We start from the raw sequence: 22,187 nt of genomic DNA on the forward strand, positions 1-22,187 counted from the left end.
CAAATACTGCAGGTAATGCGCTTAGATTAGAGTCAGATTAGACAGAAGACTTGCTCCTATCTTCAGTAGACTCGACTTTTATGTAGCTGAAAATCTCTGGGGTTGGATATCTTTTAAACATTTAAAACAAAAACAAAACAAACATAAAAAGAGACCACTGAGTATTTCATTTTGCTTGTGGAACATTTGAAATTTTTGTGTGTGGTGTGTAAAATCAAGAACATTTCAAATAGCAGTTGAGCATTGATGTAACACATAAATATTTGAATCTACATTCAAATGTAGATTCAAATATTATATATGTCAATGATTTATATGTCACTTTTATTGTACCTAGGACTGACATGCATGAGCCAGCAGCAGAGGAGTCAGGTCAGTGTGGAGTCACCTCATGGGAAGTTGTGCTTTGCGTACCAAGAAAGAGGCTTGGAATTAATGTTTTGGTTGCTGCAGTGGGAAGGGAAATTAAATCTTTAAAAGGTTGAGTAGTTTTCAAACTAGTCAGTTAGTGGCATATACAGCTTTTTACTAGCATTTGCCTGGTTCTTATTGTTAATTTCAAACTCAAAAATGAGTGTAAAATTAAGTACTAGCTGGTTTCTTTTGGGTCAAGGCTCCCAGTATGTTAGGGAGACAATCAGACAAACAATGAAAATATATATGACAACCATGTGCAACCATGAGGAAGTTGTGAACTACTGTGAGAAAACAAATTGCCACTACATAGTGTCTTTTGTAGAACAATTTCCTGCGTCTTCTCTTTCCTATGCAAACTAGAAGCCTTAAACATTTCCTCCCGGGTGAATTGGGTTTCTGACACAGAATAATAACAAACCTGACAGAAAAAGGAAATAATAATCCCCCACAACTTTTAAAAATCATCAATAACAAGGTTTCATTATCACTCAGAAGCGTGCCGTCAGACACATTAGCTGAGTTATGAGACTGAGACTGTTTGATTTTAGCTGAATCAACACACTCTAAAATGAGAATATCGGCGCATTCATAATAAGCCCATGGCACTCTGTTATGGCTACCAGTTTCAGCTCAAGTTAACATTATACAACTTGAGCTGTTACAGCAGTAAGTGGTCGTTGTGTTTATAAAAAAGAAAATCTGAGCCACCAACCTGTAAGTGTAGATATAGATACTGTACGTGTGTCTGTTTATGTTACTTACGTGTCTACAAAACCAATCAATGCTATAAATTGACACTCTAGTAGAGGAGTATTGCATGAATCGGGGACTGGAGACAGATGTCTTGTATCTCCAAGCAATGCAAAGGAACAAAGCTGGCCATTGACTAAATGAAGCATTATTGTCCTGTCCTCCTGTCCAGTCTCTGTCCTGGGATTTTAGCTGATGTGGCCGTCAGTCACATCAGCCAGGCAGTCCATCAGCAAGCGGCGGATCCTCCAAAGCAGCAGCTGAGCCATTGGTCTCTCCTCTGTCACCCCCTAAATCTCTTTCCTCCTTGTCCTCATCCGGGCTGAGTGGGTCCTGTTCTGACATGCGGTTTAGGGAGTCAAAAGTATGCATTTTGGGCTCAGGGCTGCGGAGTGAAAGCTGAGGCAATAGTGGCCCCTCCCGAAGCTTAGCAGCTAGCTCCTTGGCACTGCAGGTAGGGGTGTTGGTTTCATAAACATCGTGGAAGTTGTTGTAGTCTACCTCATAGAAGCCCTTCTCCAGGGAGAGAACCGGTGTAAAGCGGTAGCCCCAAAGCACCTCTGTGTCCAGGTAGGAACTTCGAGCCTGACATGTCATCCCTGTGTCCACATGCACACACACAATCAGAGTGGACAGGTAAACGCACACACACACGCACACACACATATGCAAAGGTGTGTGGAAAAAAGGAGACAGCATCAGTGAGTTATTCAAGAACTGTACACAGAAATGGCTTAGACCTTCTAATTGATTCCTCTAAACATCCATCGTGTGCTATTGAAAATGCCACTGATCTAAACAGAAAGTGTTACTTTGTTTAGAAAATATGAGCTTTTTGGCTAATCAAATAAATGTTCAACTCACACACAACGGTAACAAAGTGTCATTATTTTAATTCTGAGGTGTCTATTTGCCCATAAGAAAGTCAGAAAAAAGAGGTAAGCACATTTTTTATCCCAGTCCTGCATCTGCATCTGCTTTGGGAAATGGTAAGAGAGAAAGACTGTGTCAATGACTATAAAGTTGGAGTATTGTTAATGCTTAAAGCATAGCTTACTGTAAATGTTTAATTCTTACTCATGAAATGTGTTGGTAGTGTCAGATATGAATCAGGACACATTGCACACGTCTATTTTTGGAACTGCATTGGTTTGTAGGTGTCACACAGATGTAACATTTTGAAATCTAGTAGCAGCGTCACAGATGTATTATATATTATATATATTATAACTTCAATGATGGAAAATTAACCCACACATTTTTAAAGAAACTTTAAAGTGGTAAATTTGTGAATGGAATTTGGTGGTTTTTTTTGGTTTGGTTGTACTGTTCAGTAACTTTCAAAATAGTCTTAAACACCAACATACAAAACAATCATGAAAAAATCGTGAATTATGAATCTGCCTGAAAAAAAACACTATATGAGATTGGCCCACCCCAAACTAGAAACTACATTCAAACGTTTCAGATTCTTAAAGAGACGTTTGGTTATTATTTTCGATTCCTCACTCACTGATGGTGAAAGGTGTATTGTGTTAAGCCTATAGCGATTGAAGTGGTTGGAGGCTAACCATGCCACAACCTTTTACGGCCACCTTTCAAGGGGTGAGAAAGACAAAAACTGGACTCGCCATAGATTCCTTTTTTCCCCAGCTGTTGAGTTACATAATGTTGTGTCTCTCTCTAAATGCACAACATCACCAATAACATCAAACATGTGCTCGAAAATAGACGCAGATGCCAAATTGATATGGTGTCTATTGTCACGGTAAGAGGTGCTTTAGCTTTCTTCAGCTTTCCCTCTGGATATGAGTGGCCTAGATTCCATATTTAACTTGTGAAATGTTTGTTATTTCTGTGACTGGCTCATCAAAGACTAAATAGTGTCTTTCAGTCCCCATAAAAATTATTTTTCTATAGTGTATTTTAAGGGTGTTGTCATATTGTTTGATGGTTTTGTTTTACATTCTCAGTTTAGTTAATACTTTGGAGTCAAAATACATAAACTCATGTTATGAAGATCTATTAGTATCTTGTCCTATTATCAATTAAACACATCTAATTGTAATGTTTTTATTAGGTTTAAAAAAAAAAAAAATCAAGAGTCCATGTGAGTCCATAATACTTATCAATGCTATATGACAGGATAATTAAGACTCTTCACAGACACTGGTACAGTGTTTTGCTGATGCATTGGTACAGTATTGTGTCGATTGTGTGATCAGGAACATCTATTTAGATCGTACTTCCTAAGGGATTAGAGCATTCACAAATACAAATCAGTCTACCACACACAAACACACTAGTTCCTCTTTTGTAAAAAGAAAATACCTGTTATGTTTTTTACATTTGGTAGAAAAAGTGGGCTGCAGGGTGCAGGCTGAGAAGGAGACTAGTGCTGTGATGTGTTCTTGTGCTTCCAGATTTGGTAGTTGGCAGATCAACAGCAGCCATCGTTATAAAAGAGAATACAGAATTCCCTTTCACTGTGTGAGTTTGTACGATTTAATGGCTTTTATTTTCTGAAAACGCAGCTTGTTAATGCACTGTTTGGCAGCTGACACTCAGGTTTCAGATTTACACATCTTCAACTTGACTCAACTAAACTCATTAGCAACAAACAAGAAGAAAACAATGGGTGTGAGTTTGGTAGTTTCTTGCATTGCAAAAGCTGTGGCTGGGGATATACACAGCATGCAAACAGACACACGGCTTAGTGTCACCAAGCAATCAGAGCAGCCAGAACACTCAACTCAAATGTAATAAACAGGATAAAGCATGCAAAACACCAGCATGTTCTTTGAACGCAAATGAAGCTAGAGTAAAGAAGAGGACACAATGAGGTCACCACTCTGTAACCAACACACCTTTCTCGCTACAGACATTTTTACTTGTCAAACACAGGTGTATTTAATAACTTTAATAATGGCTACTTTTCTTTTTTGTTGTCAGTTTCTGGGTTTTGGTATTGTACATGCTGGCTCACTGGCACACTGACATGGAAACGTTAGTGTTATTCGTTACACCTTGTTTTATTCATGTTGACATGTCAGAATGTCAAACCATCATTCCAGGTGTAACTGCTTTTGTTTTTCATGTAACACTTTATTAGGCTGATGGTCTTGCATTTCCAGACTTTCCTCCACAGCAAGGTCTGGCTAGTCCACACAGCATTCTGTGATGAGAGAAAAATGTGCTCTGTTTCATTGGCATTTCGTTAAACCAATCACAATTGCCTTGGGCAGCGCTAAGTCCTTGACGGAGCCACAGTGCCGCTGCAAATAGCCTCGGGAAGGAACTTGTTTTGTTGAAACGTGTTTGTTCAAAAGTTGTTTTAGTCGTGCAACGAAAAGCTCTGATTTGACAGATAATCTAGCTAGCTGTCTGGATTTACCCTGCAGAGATCTGAGGAGCAGTTAACCATAGTCCTCATAAATCCACCAGTACAAAATGCTAACAAAAAGAAAGCAGAAGGTGAGGGACATCCAGCCAAAATGAGGGACATCTGGCGGAATTTGCGGTGGGATCTGACCAATCCCGGAAATTAAAAGTTCTTAGACTATGAGGATGAGGACCTCGACCTAAGCATCCAGGCGAACATTTTTATCGCCAATCCCCAATCTCTGCTGTGAATAGCTTGACGAGCTCCAGGCAGTGACAAGGTCAGAGCCTATATGTCAAATCTAATATCTGTCTGCTGTGAAAGAAACAAAATAATTTTGGACAGTTTTGTATTAGAACACACCTGACATATAACACATTGCTGTTCGTTTGTTCTAGATAAGATATGTGGTTTATGCCAAAATAAAAAGAAACTCAACAGTTATTTGAGAGAACATATCAGGACCTCAGTTAAATAGGAAAGCTTATGATACTGTGTAGTGTGACAAGGTCTTGTGTGTATGCTCGTTTGAAAAAAAAAATTAGGACTTTAGTATACCCTTATGTTTTCGTGGCTCAAGGCTTTCTGTATACAGTCACATGTACAGTGGCATTTACAGGTATACCTGAAACCAAGCTGCTGAGGGCTTGTCTCATGACAAGTTTTTTTTCTGTGAATAAAAAAGAATTCTGGTTAGGAACAACCCTCCTACTCCAACTACAATGAAGTTCTGAGAGGACAAAAGAACACACAGTGACACTAAAGAAGTCATTATGCAGCTGAAAATGTACTAATCTTAACAAGGCTTGTACTCTTTGCAGGCTTCATTTGTAAATTATTAAACCTTACACCAACATACAAACAACAAGCTACCAAAACAGCCAAAACATGCATTGCTTGGAAAATTGCAGAAGCTAGAATTGCCTTTAGAAGCTGCACATGAACAGGCCTACATTTCCAACTACAAACTGCTGCTGCTTTAGCTTTCCTTGCCAGTAGGTGTAGCATGTTAGACTGGATCTAGTCTCGCTTTGCCAAGCCTTCCTTCACAGAGGAAGGAGGCTTTAGCTAGTCCACATAGCATTCCAGAATGGGAGAAAAAATTGCTCTGGTTTAGTGGCATTTTTTAAAACTTATCACAATCGTTATGGGACAGAAACAGCGCAACGGTGCCGCTGCTAAATAGCCTCGGGAAAGACCTTGTTTTGGTGGAACGTGTACATTCAAAGGTTGTTTTAGTTGTGTAACATAAAACTCTGATTGGACAGATAGTCTAGCTAGCTGTCTGGATTTACCCTGCAGAGATCTGAGGAGCAGTTAACTATAGTTCTCATAAATCAATCAGAGTTTAAAATTCCAACACAAAGATAGTCATCCAGCGGAATTTCCGGAGAAATCCCGGAAGTGGATGTAGACTACACTGGAACTATTGCATGGTATAGTATGTGTAGTCTACTCTGTAGTTCTGCGTGCTGCCATTTTATTTTAAAATCAGGTTTGACTCAGGAACAAACATTTTAGTTGCTATTGATCATCCCATTTTGTGCTAGTGATGATCCTCTCTGACCAATCTGTGGTCTGCAGGGTTTTTACTCCATTTTTTACTATCTGCTCAAATTGCTAGGATCCTTGGCCGAGGTGGTACCAAAAACATTACCAGATACAAGGTACTATCAGTAACCTTTCCTAATGAAAATGCAAAAACAGCTACACTAATGTCCAAAGAAGAACTGAACTGCACGTGGAAGTGAAGAATTAACGGTATGACCTGGACTGGGCCTGGTTGTGGTTGCTTTGCATCAAAACAGTGTGTTCACATTTTAAATAACATTAAAAAAGAAAAAGATATCGGTAACAGATCAGCAGTGTATCTGTGCATCTGACATTTTATCCCCAATATTTTCATATTAATCTGTTATAATGCCATAGAGCAGGTGCTATTTTATATAAATAATTCACTGTATAGCAAACAGGAGACAAACCAGCCAAAAACATGCTACCATCAGAGAAACTTCAATAATGAAAACAAGGTTTGTTGTTGGCAACACAACTTGGCCTCCAACATAGCAGAAAAAGTACCAGAAATGTACAATAAACTGCAGCATAATCACATTTTATTTAAAAAAGTTAGTTGAGGATTATAGACAGTTCAAATATGAGAAAATGATGTAAATTAAACAAACTCCATTGAATTTTCAAAAAAACTGCAAAGTAAAATGTCAAATTTAACGTTGTCATATTCAGGATCATTGATTCCATTTTCTTCAAACCTCTAAAGGTAAACATTTTTTCCTTTAATTTCATACGTTTTAAAAGGAGGGCAAAACATTTTGAGCATGATTACATTTTACTTTTCAGCAAACCTAATATGTCAATAGTATGTGCACTGTAGCGCTAAGAATTACATGCACAGTTCAAATTGCGTGTGCACTACTGTTCATACGTGATAATTTAAGCCCTGGCTTGTGAGGTTAGGTTGATTTTGATGCTTTTACATGTAGTTTTATGATCTAGATTATAAATATGATATATTAAAACATGATGAACACTTTTAATAATGTGACATTTTGTAACTGCGCTGCATTAATTAACTGTGAGAATGCAACTGAGTGCATTGTACGTTGTTTTTGTTTTATGTATTTTCGTTAGTGCAATTAAGCTGTGTCATCAGAGGGCAGAATGTTCTTTAGTAAGTCATCATCTTGTCAAATGCTGCTAGAGATTTCTAGCGCCTGACACACAATTATGCTTAAACCCACAGGCTAGATGTCATCGGAGAAAACAAGTGGCGGTCGTTAAAGAGAAAATTGAGCCCTTTTACCACCCACTCAACTGTCACTTCCAAACTGATAGCATCTAAGTATGAATATTAACTCTCGGGTATATGCAGCCTGTGCAATTCATGGACACCATCATATGCTGATTTGTCAATTTGATTGAGTTTATGAGATAATTAATTACTTATTAAAAGATGTCTTCCCCCTGCCATTACTCTTGGAGATTTGAGAATATTTATAAACTTTCCTGTTGGATCAGATACAAACAATGTTTTTTTTCCACAACACAGCATTGGCCACCCTTTTCTTGACACATACTTACATTGACAGCATATTTATCACTTTTGAAGTGTGTGTGTGACCTTTATGGTGACCTTATAGCCTCTATAACTCTATTAATAATATTATTATAAATGAGAGGGCTTTAATCAAACCCCAACAGGTTGAGGTCTTTGCTTGCAAGACTGTATTATATAAGTATTAGTAAAGGAGATGACAAAATTTGAACACAAATATTATGATGCGAAGTTATGAAAAAGGGTTAAAAATACTGTAATTGAGCTATCCTTTAATTCCCCAGCTTGCACTCTGTGGCATGTTGAACAAGTCTCATTGAGGTTTACAGGGAAAGGTAGTAAATGGAGGGCTGGATGGTCAGATTGGTCCTTTGCCTAGCGGTCAAGGACAGTGACGGCATAGCCCCTGCATGATGCCTTGGTCTCTGCCGGTGAAGCGTAAGGTGATTTAATGCCTGAGTCAAGTATCCAGCAGCGTGAGCATTAAGCATGATGACTGCTTTGGAGAAAGAAAATAAAATCAAAAAAATCAAAAATTAAATAGAGCAGAAATGTCTGCCATGCTTGATCGCATTAAGGAGCTTGGCGGTTTTACGAGATTTTATAATTGTGTTTTTACAATTGTATGCACAAGACTGAACACTCAACCAGTGTGTCTCATTTACTGATGCAAAGTACAATGATAAAGTAAATTAGTAACATGTATAATGCAGTGTATTTAAAATGAGAGGATTGTAATTAGTCTTGGAACAAAGGCCAATTAACAATGCAGAAGAAAGGCATATAAACAATGCTTGATTTAGCCAATACTCCACAGAAAACCCATTAGAACAGCATATTAACAGCTGGCTGTGGTGCATCATACTGTACAGTTTTCTTATTCATCACAACATGATTGAGAATGAGATTGGTTTTCACCACAAGTTTTTTTTTTTTTTAAATGAAAAAACATTAACTTAGAGGATCATATATTGAGACTTTTTGAAAATACGGACGTGGACAGATGGACGTCACAATCTGCTTTTATCTCAGTGTGATTGTTGATTGCTACCTCTTGTAGCCTTGAATACAGTCTCTGGAACTTTATAGAAACACATGGTAACAACCAGCCGGGAGCAATTTTTAGGACTGCTTGGCCTTTACTCAAAACACACACCAACAGTGTGGGTAGCTACACTTCCTTAATTTTGAAGTAAACTTTATCAAAGACATATCGTATATAGTATAGTAGCAACGGTGTAAATACGAGCTGCAGTGAGGACAGAAAAACATTTGAAAGGCTGTTGAGGCGGGATCAGCTTTTGTCTGCCTCAGTTGAAGTAACAAATACTTTAAAACATGTAGAATTGATATGTTAATGAAGACAGAACTACCGTTTTTAAGATGAAATGAATATTACCACCTTCCCCAAAAACTTTTGTCAGGTGTTAGGGTTAGGGTTAGGGAAATCAATTAAATAATAAAATCCACATTAAAACTTTGAAGTGAAATGCAATAATATCATTTATGTCTCACTTAGAGTGCACTGTATGATTAATTTAGTAACTGTTTTTCCATCCATTACAATAGTATCTCTTAAAATCTGCTGCGCTTTCAGGCACTCAATCCTGCCCCTCCTCTATGTTAAGCCATTCCTCTTTCCATGTGAGCCTCTTTTCTCTTTTGATCTATTTCTCCATCTTCCCATACCTCCCAGCTCACTTCCTGCATCCAATATTTCAACAATTGTCTCTCTTTATCAATCTACCAATCATCCATATGTCCTCCCATTCCACCTTCCTCCCACTCTTAACCCCTTCCCTTAATCATCCCCCAATCGCTTCATACCTGTGGCCTCCACCATGCCCTCAAGGATAACCACGATCTCGAACTCTTCCTTCTCGATTTGCGCCATTGTCATCTCCCAGAAGGGGCTCTTATGGTTGATCTCGTGAGAGATGATAAGCGGTGACACCAGGAACAGCCGGTCGTCTCCCGTGTCAAAGCCAATGTTGATATCAGTCTGGTTGAGCGGGATGAACTCCCCCTCCTTGGTCTGCTGCGAGCGGATCAGCTTTGCTCTGATCGATGCTTCTACGATGTGAGAGTTCCTCAGGTCCCCCACCCGAAACATCAGGCACATCTTGTTGTCTCGCACCGATATGACAGCATTGTGCGAGAACATGAGGGTCTCGGCGCGATTCTTTGGCTGTGAGATCTTGACAAACATGCAGCCCACCATCATGGCGTTAACAATGGAACCCAAGATAGCCTGCACCAAAAGCAGTATGATACCCTCAGGGCATTTTTCTGTGATTACACGATAACCGTACCCAATGGTGGTCTCTGTTTCAATGGAGAAGAGGAAAGCTGAGACAAAACTGTTGAGGTTCTCCACACAGGGGGTCCAGCCCTCCTCATCAGCGTGCACCAAATCCCCACGGATGAGCGCTATCAGCCACCACAGAAAGCCGAAGAAAAGCCAGTTGACTATATAGACCAAGGTGAAAATGAAGAGACTAAGACGCCAGCGTAGGTCCACCAGCGTAGTGAACAAGTCACTGAGGTATCGGTAGGTCTCTTGCACGTTTCCGTGATGAACGTTGCACTTTCCGTCTTTTTGCACATATCGCTGACGTGGCTTCTTCACCGGGTCAGAAATCAAGTGGGTTCGCTCTGTTGAGATCTGAGCCTCCCGCAAGTGTTTAGGGAGCTTCTTTACCTTGAGGAAAGATAAAGAGAGAGAAAGAAAAAGACAGGGGAAGGCAAGTGAAAAGAAAGCCAACAAGCAAAGACAGAAAAAGATGGAGAGAGAACAGTTGCAATTTAAGGTTTTCACTACATGGGTGTTCTTTATGTTGGCTACTTTGACTTATTTTTCATTTATATTTTTTCAAAACCTATACTGAGTTTTTACTGGAGCATGTAGGAGTTGATCATCTCAATGACAGTTTTGTTTAGCCTTTGCAAAACCACACAAGCTTTGTGCTGCTGGGAAAGATGCAAATACAAATATGAGCTGTCACAAAGTCACTGCTCTGTACTACTCCTCAATGACATTGTAGGTGTCAGTATGCACACATACTGCATACAGGGAGAAAGACAGACTAAGGACACAACAAGAACACAAGGACGCCCTGGTGGTTGTCTATCTTGGCCCAGCTCCAGCGAGGCGATCTGGCTCCACAGCTGTGACCTGCCTCACTCCTTGTCCCCTGTGTTCCCTCCCCTTGCACCCTATGGGACATTGGCAGGCCTGGATAGGAACAGATCCTCCATCCTTTCCCAACAGACCCTTTTGGCATCCTTAAAAAGTGGTATATATATAGTGGCTTTCATGCACTTACATGCAGGATTCTAATATTGTATGTTTTGAAATATAAAGGCAATGTAGTCCTGCAGGGGGCAGTTGCTTGTCCCTCTATTGGAAACATTTATACATCTAGGTATTGAGACGCACACATACAGGAAGACAATGTTTCAAGGCACCTTTCAAACAGATCAAGGACGTTTTGTCAGCAGACGGATACCTTCCAGTCTGAGATGATAATTGAAATGAATTGTGTCGAGGCAAGTCAAAAGCTCCAGAGACCTCAGAATCTCTCACTTCTAAGAGTACACCTGGGATCCATCTTTCTCTAGAGCCATGCTCACATCACCAGAAAGCTATGTCCTTTTGCATTAACACTGACTGCTCTTCTTCTCTATCACAAAGACGATCACTCTCATAGTTCAGCCAGGGAAGGACATAACCTAAGTCACTACAATATCCTTGCAGTGCCTTCGATTGCTGATCATCGATAATAAAATCTGTCAGACAGCTTTATTCAGCATGGTTTCTTGGAGATGTCAGGTGCTGTTTCCCTGCTGGCTTGTGTACATGCACGCTTGGGCAGGGCTGCATGTGCAGTATTGTGTTTTCAGATATTGATTTGAAGTGATCCCTGTTTAAGGTACCTTTTGAAAAGATGAATTGAAAGACAACCCTTATTGACTGGCATCGCAATTAGTAGCTTGATGACGATGCATTAAATGTCAATGGGCTCCCTTATTACCAAATGTGCTCAGGGATATGGGCTCAAATATAGATCCAGAACACAAACAGTCTGCAATTTCTCAGAAATAACCTTTCCATTGTGACAATTAGTTAACGTTCAGAGCGTTTTTTTTTTGTTTTAAATTTTTTCTTAATGTTAATCACAGCTAAATATATTTTATTCAAAAATAAAAAGACCATTAATTTATACACTCTTGGATGGGGCTAATTAAGTGATAGATGAAGCTGTCACAAGCAACACCGCCCAATCTTTGGCCTTAGTCAATACGGTCTGTGGGGGATGGTCAATAAACAAATTCATTACTTCTTTCTGCGTGACAGTGGTAAGTGGTGGGTATTTTCTCTTATTGAGCCTTTCTGGCTGTGCTTGGGTAGACAGCATGAGTTCCAATCAGCTGGGGAATCAGGACAGATAACCAGTGCATCTCCAGCATCTGTCATTGAGAGTAAACAGGGTGTATACTAAGTATACCAAGTAAACTAAGCCATGTGAACTAAAGAAACTGATTTGGTTGCACTTTGTGGGGTTTTACCTATAATCTGTACTGTTTATTTAATGTATACACTATGCGTTTCTCTCTTTTCACTGTGGGGAGACCGTAGTGATTAATATAGTTTTTGACCAGACATTTTACCTGTGCAGGTGTGACTCCTATCTCCATGTTGTGGTCCATGAGGACTCGAGAATCTCCTGCCATCCTCAGCTGAAGCTCAACACCTGTAAGACATAAGGAAGTACAACAATTACATTTAGGCTTTGAAAAAACAGTACATATTTTTTTCTAAATACTGTTGGCATTTGCAGCAGTTTAATGAGCTATAATTAATTGACCACTAACATTAAAATGAACCAATACAACATAGAATAAAGGTCAAAGCTACAGTGCCTATAGAGCACATATAAAAGCTTAATCCAATAGGCCTTTCAACCCTCAGCTATGTACATTACACATCTCCTACAAAAATGTACATACATTATGTCACATTTACAATGTTGTGTTGACGTACAGTGTAACTCAGCCCCTCAACTCCTCAAGCATATTATTTTCTACCCCATTTAAATTGATTCTTTATGTCAATATTTGCCAGCTGGTTTAATGAGAACCCACAGAAACAGAAGAGAGCTGTTTGAATGGCCAAATCTTCCTTAACAGGTTAAGATGTTTGGATTTATCAGGTGCTGTTACAAGCTTATCTAACAATTGAGGCAAAGTTTTAATTTAAAAAAATAAAACAAATGCAAAATTCTCAAGCCTCAGCTTAGTGACAAATTGTGCTGTTTGAAAGCATACTCTTCATAAAATTCCACTAAAGCAAAAAAAATATTTATACGTGATCATATGCAAAGCAATTTTAAGAAGATTAATGGTAGCTGGGGCTACAGGACAGCTCTCTTACATTCAGGAGGTCTGTAATGATGCTGTTTCTCTCAAAAACCATGTCTTGACTATATTCTAACTAGTACTTTAATAAAGGATATTATCAACATTCACATATTCTACTTCCATCTATCAAAATGAACCATTGTCAGATATCAGTAATCCAACTTTCATGCTTTTACTATGAGTAAAACTTGGTAAATTCAACTTTAGCACCACAGTAATAGTGACAGTGGTGTCACTAAAGAACACATGAAGCCAGAATTCACTTTTTTATTGATGTAATAAGAGAAAACTTTTAGCGCGCTAACAGCATTCCTCAAGAGACAAGATGACAATGTATGTCAGTCAGTCGGTCAATCCACCATTTTGACATTATGACATAGATTGTCATGAAACCTTGAAAAGGCATTCATGGTTCCAAGAGGATGACTTCTACTGACATTGGTGATCCCCTGACGTTTACTTCAGCACCATCATAAGTTTGACATTTGTGGTTCAGACTAAAACATCTTGACAGTATGGATTGCCAATAAAGTTTTGTATTGACATACATGGTCCTAAGATGATTATCTGTAAAAACTTTGATCCCCTGACATTTCATCTGGTGCCAGCATTCATATACAGGACATGTGCTTTTGTTGCCTAAAGCTAACTGCAAATGGGAAGATGTCACATGATGTCACTACATACATTTTTTTTGTCCTCCAAACTATACAATATATGTTGTTTATTTCTACCCTCTAATACGACCCATAGGAGCATTTCATAAGTTAATGTCCCTAGCGTTGGCAGGAAATATGACCCACAGAAGCATTTTCCACTCATATCTAAAAATGTTGTTTACATTGTTAAATGTTCTTCGTTTGGTCACGTTTAGGCACAAAAACTACTTCAATATTGAAAAAGATTATGGTTTGGGGAAATCAGTAAATTTGTTACTTTTTTTCACTTGTGGTTGGGCACGAGACGCAGAATGTGACCTAGTTCTGTTTGTTCTTTAAAGTTGATAAAACTTGCTTTTCACACTATTGAATTAAACATTAACACATACATGATAAAACATATATTAATATTAAGCTTGTTCCATCTGGCAGTCTTGTCCCCCCAGTGTACAATACAACTAAGATTTATCATGAGAGAAAAAATGAATAAATACAATTGATGTGTACGTACTGTATGTCCCCAATACAAATTAATAAATAACCAAATGTGATGATAAAGGCACATAATGTTCAATGCTGGATGACCTAAGTAAAGGGTTAGCTGTAAACATCACATGGGAGATGACCCAGAGTCCACTGTTTGGTAAATTGCCTGTACAATGATGCAGGCTCAGCTCAGTGTTTCCCAAAGAGCAGCCACGTCATTTCCAGCATTGCCAGTTGCTTTGATGAAATGTGCCCACACACATGTACACACAAACATACACACGCGCACGCGCACACACACACACACACACACACTGCGCCATACAACCCTGTATATTTATCAGCTGGAGACAGAGAAATAAATGTCACAGAAAATCCAGCAACCCCTTGTACTTTATATTTAATCTAATATTAAATGAGTGCACATATTATTGGTGTTATTTTTAGCTCCACTGGAGCAACTAGGTGATGTGCTGACAATTTTAAAAAGTATTTCTCTGATCCCGAGTTGAGCTGAAAAATGTATTTTTAAACATCTGTTACGTGAGGTCTAAAGTGACAGGAGAAGTAGAAAAGGAACACTTTCAATGTTTTCTGAATGATGTGTTATTTAATAACCCTAAAGCCCTAATTTTAGCAGCAATCTTACAACACCTTTGGAGCTCCACAAGAGGCAATTAACTTATAGAGCCCATGGGTGTTGTTAGAAAATAAACTACTTTTAATTTACTAAAAGAACAAAGGATGCACAGGGCCTAGTAACCAACCAATCAAATGAATATGGGTCAATTACTTTTGCTGCCAGTCCCTGACCTCATCCGACATTTCTTTGTCAACTGTCTTTTTTGTTATTCTATTTGATCACTGACAAGCAACGAGAGGGATTACAAAGCTGAGCGCGGCGATGTGAGAAGACGACGTCACAAATCAGATCCACACAGGAATGTAGTGTTGACATTGATGGTCCAAAGCAAAGGGCAGAGTGACGTGACAGGCATCTGAGCAGGGGAAAAGACAGACAGATGGACAGCAGAGGCAAGGGACACACACAAACACACACACATGCAGAGCTTCTGAAAAACCTTGCTGAATACATTAAAGGCATTGCAAGGTCTTGCTTTCTGACTCATTTTAGGTTCTCATGAATTAAACATGGTTCCCTGGAGATTTATGATCTCCAGACCTGTGTGTATTTTCAGCGAGGCTGTCTGTTTACAACAGCAGACTCAACAAGCCCAAACGAGAGGTGTTCGAACATGGATAACAGCCGGGGTGTTTTATCTTAGCGCTTTAAGAGGGTAACAAGCATTTATCTTGTTACCGGGGGAGTGACAGCATGCTTTGGCTGAATTGCATCCTGATAACAAGAGCACTCATCTGTTGTGCTTAAAGCCAATGGGTACTAGTAAACCTGAGATCTTGCTTCCTAAGGGATATCTTCAGGACATATATCTTCCTTATTTGCTGACGCTGCACGCTGTTAACGGTCATCTGCACAGAGCACAGCAAAATGTGGCCCTTTTCCTTCTAACCTGTGGCAAGCTCTATAATTTTCCCCTCAGGCCTGTATCGTACTGAATAGCACTTGCTTCATGATTTAATTTTCTACATTTTCTGAACTTCAGAAACTTGTGTTGTCAGCTCTGTGTACAGTTCTGAAAGGTAAAAACCGGCTTGGAGAGGAGCCAAGAGAAGATCTTTATCAATACTAATTACTGCTCCAATGAAGCCCCAGCCACAGATTAATTACCTGAACTATAATTCTCACTTGATCAACATAATTGTAGACAGTTTCATTCTGTGAATTACTCTTTTATTCCCATTAAATAGAGGTAGTCAATTTAGTTTTGTAGTCTAAAGTAAAATTCGCACAGCCGTGCTTGTTTTACACATTCTAAGGATGCCGCAATCTCCAAACTAGTTAACTTTTCAAGAAAACCAAAATTCAGCAGAAAATATTCCTGTTACTCTTTTGGGATGTAACCCTGCCATTGAGCATGACAGGGTTACAAATGGCAGTACGATTTTGCAAACTCAGCAGTATCCCTCAGTTTACCATACAAATTTGACTATTGGTGGGCACTCATCCATAGATTTTGAGGTCATAGCTTAAAGTTTTCTGTCGGTCCATCAAATACAATACTGACACGGGAGATGTAGAGAAAAACAGGCAAAAAGGAAAGAAAAGGGAAGAGAAAAAGAGAAAGAAGAATCAAAGACAATGTTTGAGAGAGCTGAGCTTTTGAGCATAATGAAATAGCAACTACAGTATATTTATCAAATCCCTGCATCCAATTGATATACACTGGTAAAGTCTTTCCAGCTTATCTGTTCGCTCTGTTCTTTGGTCATGGATGCACTAGAACTTTCTATTTCCTTGATTCCTTGCCCTCCTTCACTCCTCCCCTTGAGTGAAAGCTCAGAGTCATGGTTACCGGGCCTGTCGTGATTATGTCCGGGGCTAAGATTGGCCCATTGAATAACATGGCTTCATCCCTATCTCTACTCACTTATGACACTTTAAGGTCAAGCGGGTCAAATGTCTAAAAACGTCCTCAGTTAGTTTGGCTCCAGGCCTCGCAAACACACACACACACACACACACACACACACACACACACACAAACTTCATACCGTCCCTCCCTCCCATTGTCCCATTATGCCCGATAGTGAGCTGAGTGTATCCAGTTGTGTTCTTCTCATGGATGACCTTCTCTGGAGTGACATTGCTGCACCGAGACGTTCGGCTCACACTGGAGAAACAATTTCCTTAATGACATCTCCAACTCTCTCTCTCGCTCTCTCTCTCTCTCTCTCTCTCTCTCTCTCTCTGTCACACACATACACACACACACACACACACACACTCACAAACACCAACTCATTCATTCACCTTCTTCATGTATATTTTGTCACATCCAAAAAAGTGCTATTTTTGTATTTCTTTTCTGCACATTTCAGATCTGCCTCACTACTCCACTAAGATGATAATTAAAAAAAACACACATTGGTGCTGAGTGGAGCTTGGATGGGATTAAAACCCAACACCTACTGGAGCCAAGTAACACCCTCTTCAACAACACTGGCCTGGAGAGTGACAGATGCAATGGAAAAAGACAGAGGGAGAGAGACATGTGTGAGGTTGGGTGGCTGGGCACGCTCCCCAACACCCTTTTTCTTCTTCTTATCAGGCGTTTCTGTCAGGCTCTTAATCCCAGATTCCCTATGACAATGCTCTGTTTTAGAGGGTGATGATGGCTGGGCAAAAGAACAAAATGGAATGAGAGATTAGTATGTGCAGATGAATGTAATGATTTGTGCTCAGCCTTAAATATATGATTTTGCAATCTGTTAACTGTTTATAAATGATATCCACCTATACAATTCCTCTGTATCAAACTTGATACGATTTCATGTGGTCCATTAATCCTCTGGTTTACCTCATAAAGACAGGAGGGCAGGGAGAGGATGCGATGCAGTGAGCGGGGGTGGGGGGGGTGGGCTGTCCCTTCAAGGAGCCTCCTTCTTTATTGTCATCACCACCAAGTCAGAATGAAATGACATTACGACCCTGCATGTTAAAAATCATCAGACCAGCTTTCAGCTGAAATTATTTTGACATGTCTCTGTGAAGCACAAAGCAACAGACGTAGAGAAGTCGCTGTTTTTCCTTTATAGCAGTGTCTACCTCTCCTCCTCTGTCATTTCTCCGCATGGTCCACAGTGAACACACCTTTGACAACAATGTCCAATAAATCCACGGAAGATGTAAGAAAAGTAGGAACTAAGTCCGATAGTGTTGTTTCCCTGATGTTCATGATTTAATCTCCGGGGAAGGAGCTCAGAGTGTATGCAGAAGAAAACTTAATTTATATCAAAAACTAAACGCACCATAACAACGAAGCGGCCGGATCGGCACCATCTTGGGCTAGGTGTGTTTTAGTGTGCTTTAGTGTGCTTTAGTCATGAGCTTAAACCTTAAACATTAGACCTAAAGTCCTAGCTCTATAAGTATGAAACAAGTTGGTGTCAAAAAAAGAGCTCAGCAATAATCTATTCTTTAAAAAAAAAGCAATCTTTGAAAGAAGAAGCATGTCAAATAAAAAAAATCCCTGCTACCATTTACAGGCTCTATTAACCACACAGTATTTCTCGCTTCTATCGGTGCTATTGAGCTGCAAAAGCACGGGGATGTGCTTCTCCTGGATGACGGATGCTCATGCTGCATAGATGATTATGCAAAACCTGTAAAAAAAATAAATAAATAAATCTCCCTTCCCACGGAGTGTAGTACATCCTAATGACACTACAGTCATAAGCAAGTTTTTGCATGTATCAAATGTCCTCTATTTACATTGTACGTGATGCTAAATTGTCCTTGCACCACAGGAATCAGTGTGCAGTGTGCATTTAGCTTAGTTGCCAGTGTGTCTGTGCATCAATGTAAGCAAATCTTATTCATGGGCATTTGTTATACTAGCCAATCACTGTGAAGAGACTGTGGTTGTAGTGTGTTTTTATATTATAAGAACTAAACAATGTAGTGTGTGATACTTAAAAGTAGATGCACTGTTTGAATACAGGGATCATATAACACAATACTCAAGTGGGATTTAGTTTAAACTGGCCTGACCTGAATGTCCATCAGCTGGACATGAGACATTAACGGATCTCTAACATTATCTGCCATGGTTAACAATTCTCCTTTATTAAAATAAAGCCAGATGCAGGCTGGTTTTGCCCCTCTGGTAAGCCAGGAGCAGGACACAAAATAACACCTCCATTTTATTCCAAATACTGACAGATAACGACATAAGCCATTTGGCAGTTTGACAGCTATTTAACCTGGACATGGCATACTGGAATATAGTTTTAGAGTTGTCAATATGTAATCTGAGGCAAATTACACAGAATAGTCTTTCTGGTTTGCAGGTAGATTTGCAACATTAATGATATTCCTTAGGGTCTCCTTTAGGTATAAACGGTGCAGCAAACTGACAGACCTTTGGAGCAAGGCAACCTGAAGAAGACAGTCAATTTACTTTTGAGCCTGAAAACTATATTTTCTGCCCCCATCTCTTATCTAAATGGGGGTCTCTGGAGGTGTATGCATGTGTATGCACACCTTCATGTTGGTATGTATAGGAGGAGATCTCTGAAACAGTTATCACTTTGCCAAATAGAAGGTGAAGGTTTGTTTGTGCTGCATGTGGAACAGAGCAGCAGCTCTCAATAGACACGGGGGCTTGAATTTGCATCTGTAACAGATTTGTGAGAGCATGAACAGTGATGTTTACTTGGTGGTTGAAAACATTGTGTAGGAAATAGTATGCTGGTAATCTGTTAGCTGTAAATACTGGATTGTATTCATATACAGCTCACATAGTGCATGATTATGGCTTTTAAATTAAGCACAAAGTTCTTTTTCATACAGGGAAGCGTATAAACTAGAAGTGAAGGAGAATACATACACATGTACAACTAATTCAGTGGTGTTGCATAAATTAGGCATGTTCATAAACTAGGTCTATCAACAGCCCTGCAAAAAGTACTGCATTTGTATGCATTACTCTGACATGCACACATATTTTCCTGGGCACTAAATACAAAGACAATCTTCACGCCTGGCTAAGCTCTTGACGCACATGCACTGCTGCGGTATTAGGGTGTTGATCTGCTTGAAGAACATAGCTTTCCCTACATCCCCTCGAGACACACAGTCTTGACTAAATGAACAGCTCAAAAATAATTATTCACAGTGTTTTCTCATCTCATCAAGATCCTGCAGAGCATTACATCTGCCCCTTGCCCTCTTTTTTTAATTTGTTAGTTGTTAGTTCGTTGTTAGGACATGGATAATAACCGAGCAGGAGGGGAGCAAGGTGAACGGCGCTGAGTTGCAGCTACATTGATAGCCCTTATAAAAAGGTCAAACACCCATTCATCAAAATCCATTACATCTTAGCAGTTCACAATTTACCCTATTCTCTTCAAATAACCAACCATGTTTCAATCTGCTGTGAGAAGAGTCGTGGTAGATTACAGTGATAAAAGTAGCCTGAAGTGTGACAAATAGGCAGGTTTTGCTGCAAAGCCTGTGTTAACAATCATTCTGTTAGACTGGGCTTTCCATTTGGCTCCAATGGGTTTAAGTTGAGAATATACCATTTATTAAAACGTGGTTAATGATGAGAGCAGAGATGGCTTGCACTTTCTATTCCTCCCCGGTGTGCAAGATAATAGATATTAAAAAATTATGATTGAGTCCACTCACTGCCTTGACGCTGTCTTGACATTCCCTGATGAGACAATACCAGGAATTACAGGAGCTTTGGGGAAACTGCACTCAATTAGTCTGGCTTTGCCAGACCCTCCTGCACGGTGCTGCGGAGGAGGGTCAGGCTAGTCCATACAGCATGCTGTGGTTTATTGGCATGTCTTTAAACCAATCACAATTGTCATGGGTGGCGCTAAGCACTGGGAAAAGCCTTGGGAAGGAACTTGTGTTGGTGGAACATGTGTTTGTTCAAAAGTTGTTTTAGTTGTGCAACAGAAAGCTCAGATTGGAAAGATAGTCTAGCTAGTTGTCTGGATTTACCCTGCAGAGATCTGAGGAGCAGTCCTCAGAAATCCACCAGAGTTTAAAATACCAACGCAACCAAAACAAAAGTTAACAGACATTTGGCTAAAAAGAGCAAAATCTGGCAGAATTTCCAACGGCAACGGCGCAATCCCGGAAGTGGAACGTTATGGATGTAGACTAGCGCCCAATTAATGTGGCTGCTAAGCCCCAGGAGGAGAAAATAGTGGTGTACATCAAAGCAAGAAGCCTTAATCCTCAGCTCAGAGAGAGTGTTTCAAGGGAATCAATATAAATGATTTCATATCAATACTTTAGATGTAGCCTAAAATATTCATGAAAACACTGCCCACAGCTGTGACTACATTGCGTCCATTGTTTCATCTCACGCTTCCATTGAAGGTATAGAAATATGTAAGAGCTGCATTATGATGTGTTGCGTGTTGGTGGTAAAATACTCCATCCTCCACACACACACACACACACACACACACACACACACACACACACACACACATACACACACACAAATTGAGTCCAGCTTTGCTCCTGCTGCTGCGCTTGTAAAACTCCTGCATGGCTCTGAGAGAACTACAGCACAGCACACGAGTATGCACACAGCAGGAGTGGGGACAGGCTTTTCTCTGCTTGCGTCAGAGAAATCCATTGCCTTTTTAATTACCCTGCCCCCACTATGAGGGCAAGTACATGCATAGCGATGATCTATGAATCTCTGCAGTGACATAAGATGAAAGAGGCAAGATGTAATGATACAGGTTTTAGCTGATGGAGGAGGGTAATCCAGCCACTTTTCTCATCATCACTTTCCTTTTCCTGCTCTCTTGTTCTTGAAGTGGCTTGCATTGTCTCAGATCTTCACGTGCTATCTGTCCTTGTCTCCCTGTTTCTAGCTACCTGACTCTCATAGTTTTAAATCTTTGTTCAAGTAGTGCATTCTTTTTTATTTGACAAGCCACTCCAGATGGGATTTGTGGCTGTGCAGAGAAACACATAATGCAATCACAGACAAATTTAGAGAAGGCTGCCTGGACGTAGAGCCATGGTCCTACCGTGCATCAGCGGCTTTAAAAACCATCCATTTGCTCCATTACCTCACTGTATCTTCCTCTGTTTTTTCTCTATCAGCAGTGCACAAGGCTTACCTTCAGTTCTCTGCAGGAGTTGTTAGCAGGCTCCCTTCGAGGCATTTCACAGCTGCTCTTCTCCCCTGGACTGCGCACTGCTTTCCTGGCTTTGTTCAATCACCAACAGCCCTCCTGCATCTCTCCTGCCACCCAGCTCCTTCTGCTCTTCACCGCTCTCTATCTACTCCTGTGTGAGAGGGGGGTCTGTCAGTGCATGTGTGTCTGTGTGTGTGTGTGTTTGTGTGTGTGTGGGTGTCTGTGTGTGTGTGTGTGT

The 22,187-nt window shown here is 40.0% G+C and overlaps 1 protein-coding gene across 1 annotated transcript; it reads right to left on the reverse strand.

Annotated features, from left to right (window-relative positions):
- Positions 1–323: 323 nt before the first annotated feature.
- On the reverse strand, positions 324–22,187 carry kcnj5 (potassium inwardly rectifying channel subfamily J member 5). The gene is made up of 4 exons (XM_032506359.1): positions 21,932–22,187; positions 12,294–12,376; positions 9,450–10,323; positions 324–1,766 (listed from the first exon to the last, which is right to left on the reverse strand). The coding sequence occupies exons 2-4, from the start codon at positions 12,354–12,356 to the stop codon at positions 1,381–1,383; spliced, it is 1,323 nt and encodes a 440-aa protein (XP_032362250.1). The 5' UTR covers positions 12,357–12,376; positions 21,932–22,187; the 3' UTR covers positions 324–1,380.

This window comes from Etheostoma spectabile, chromosome 3 (genome assembly GCF_008692095.1).
Source record: "Etheostoma spectabile isolate EspeVRDwgs_2016 chromosome 3, UIUC_Espe_1.0, whole genome shotgun sequence".
In the NCBI taxonomy this organism is placed as follows: domain Eukaryota; kingdom Metazoa; phylum Chordata; class Actinopteri; order Perciformes; family Percidae; genus Etheostoma; species Etheostoma spectabile.

Bases quoted from the DNA above. Each gene is read 5' to 3' on its own strand.
- kcnj5 (XM_032506359.1), bottom strand. From the start codon at position 12,356: ATGGCAGGAGATTCTCGAGTCCTCATGGACCACAACATGGAGATAGGA. The intron at 10,324-12,293 runs GTAAAATGTCTG...TCTTTCCTCAAG, and splicing joins TAGGAGTCACACCTGCACAG to GTAAAGAAGCTCCCTAAACA. The intron at 1,767-9,449 runs GTATGAAGCGAT...ATGTGGACACAG, and splicing joins GGGCATGGTGGAGGCCACAG to GGATGACATGTCAGGCTCGA.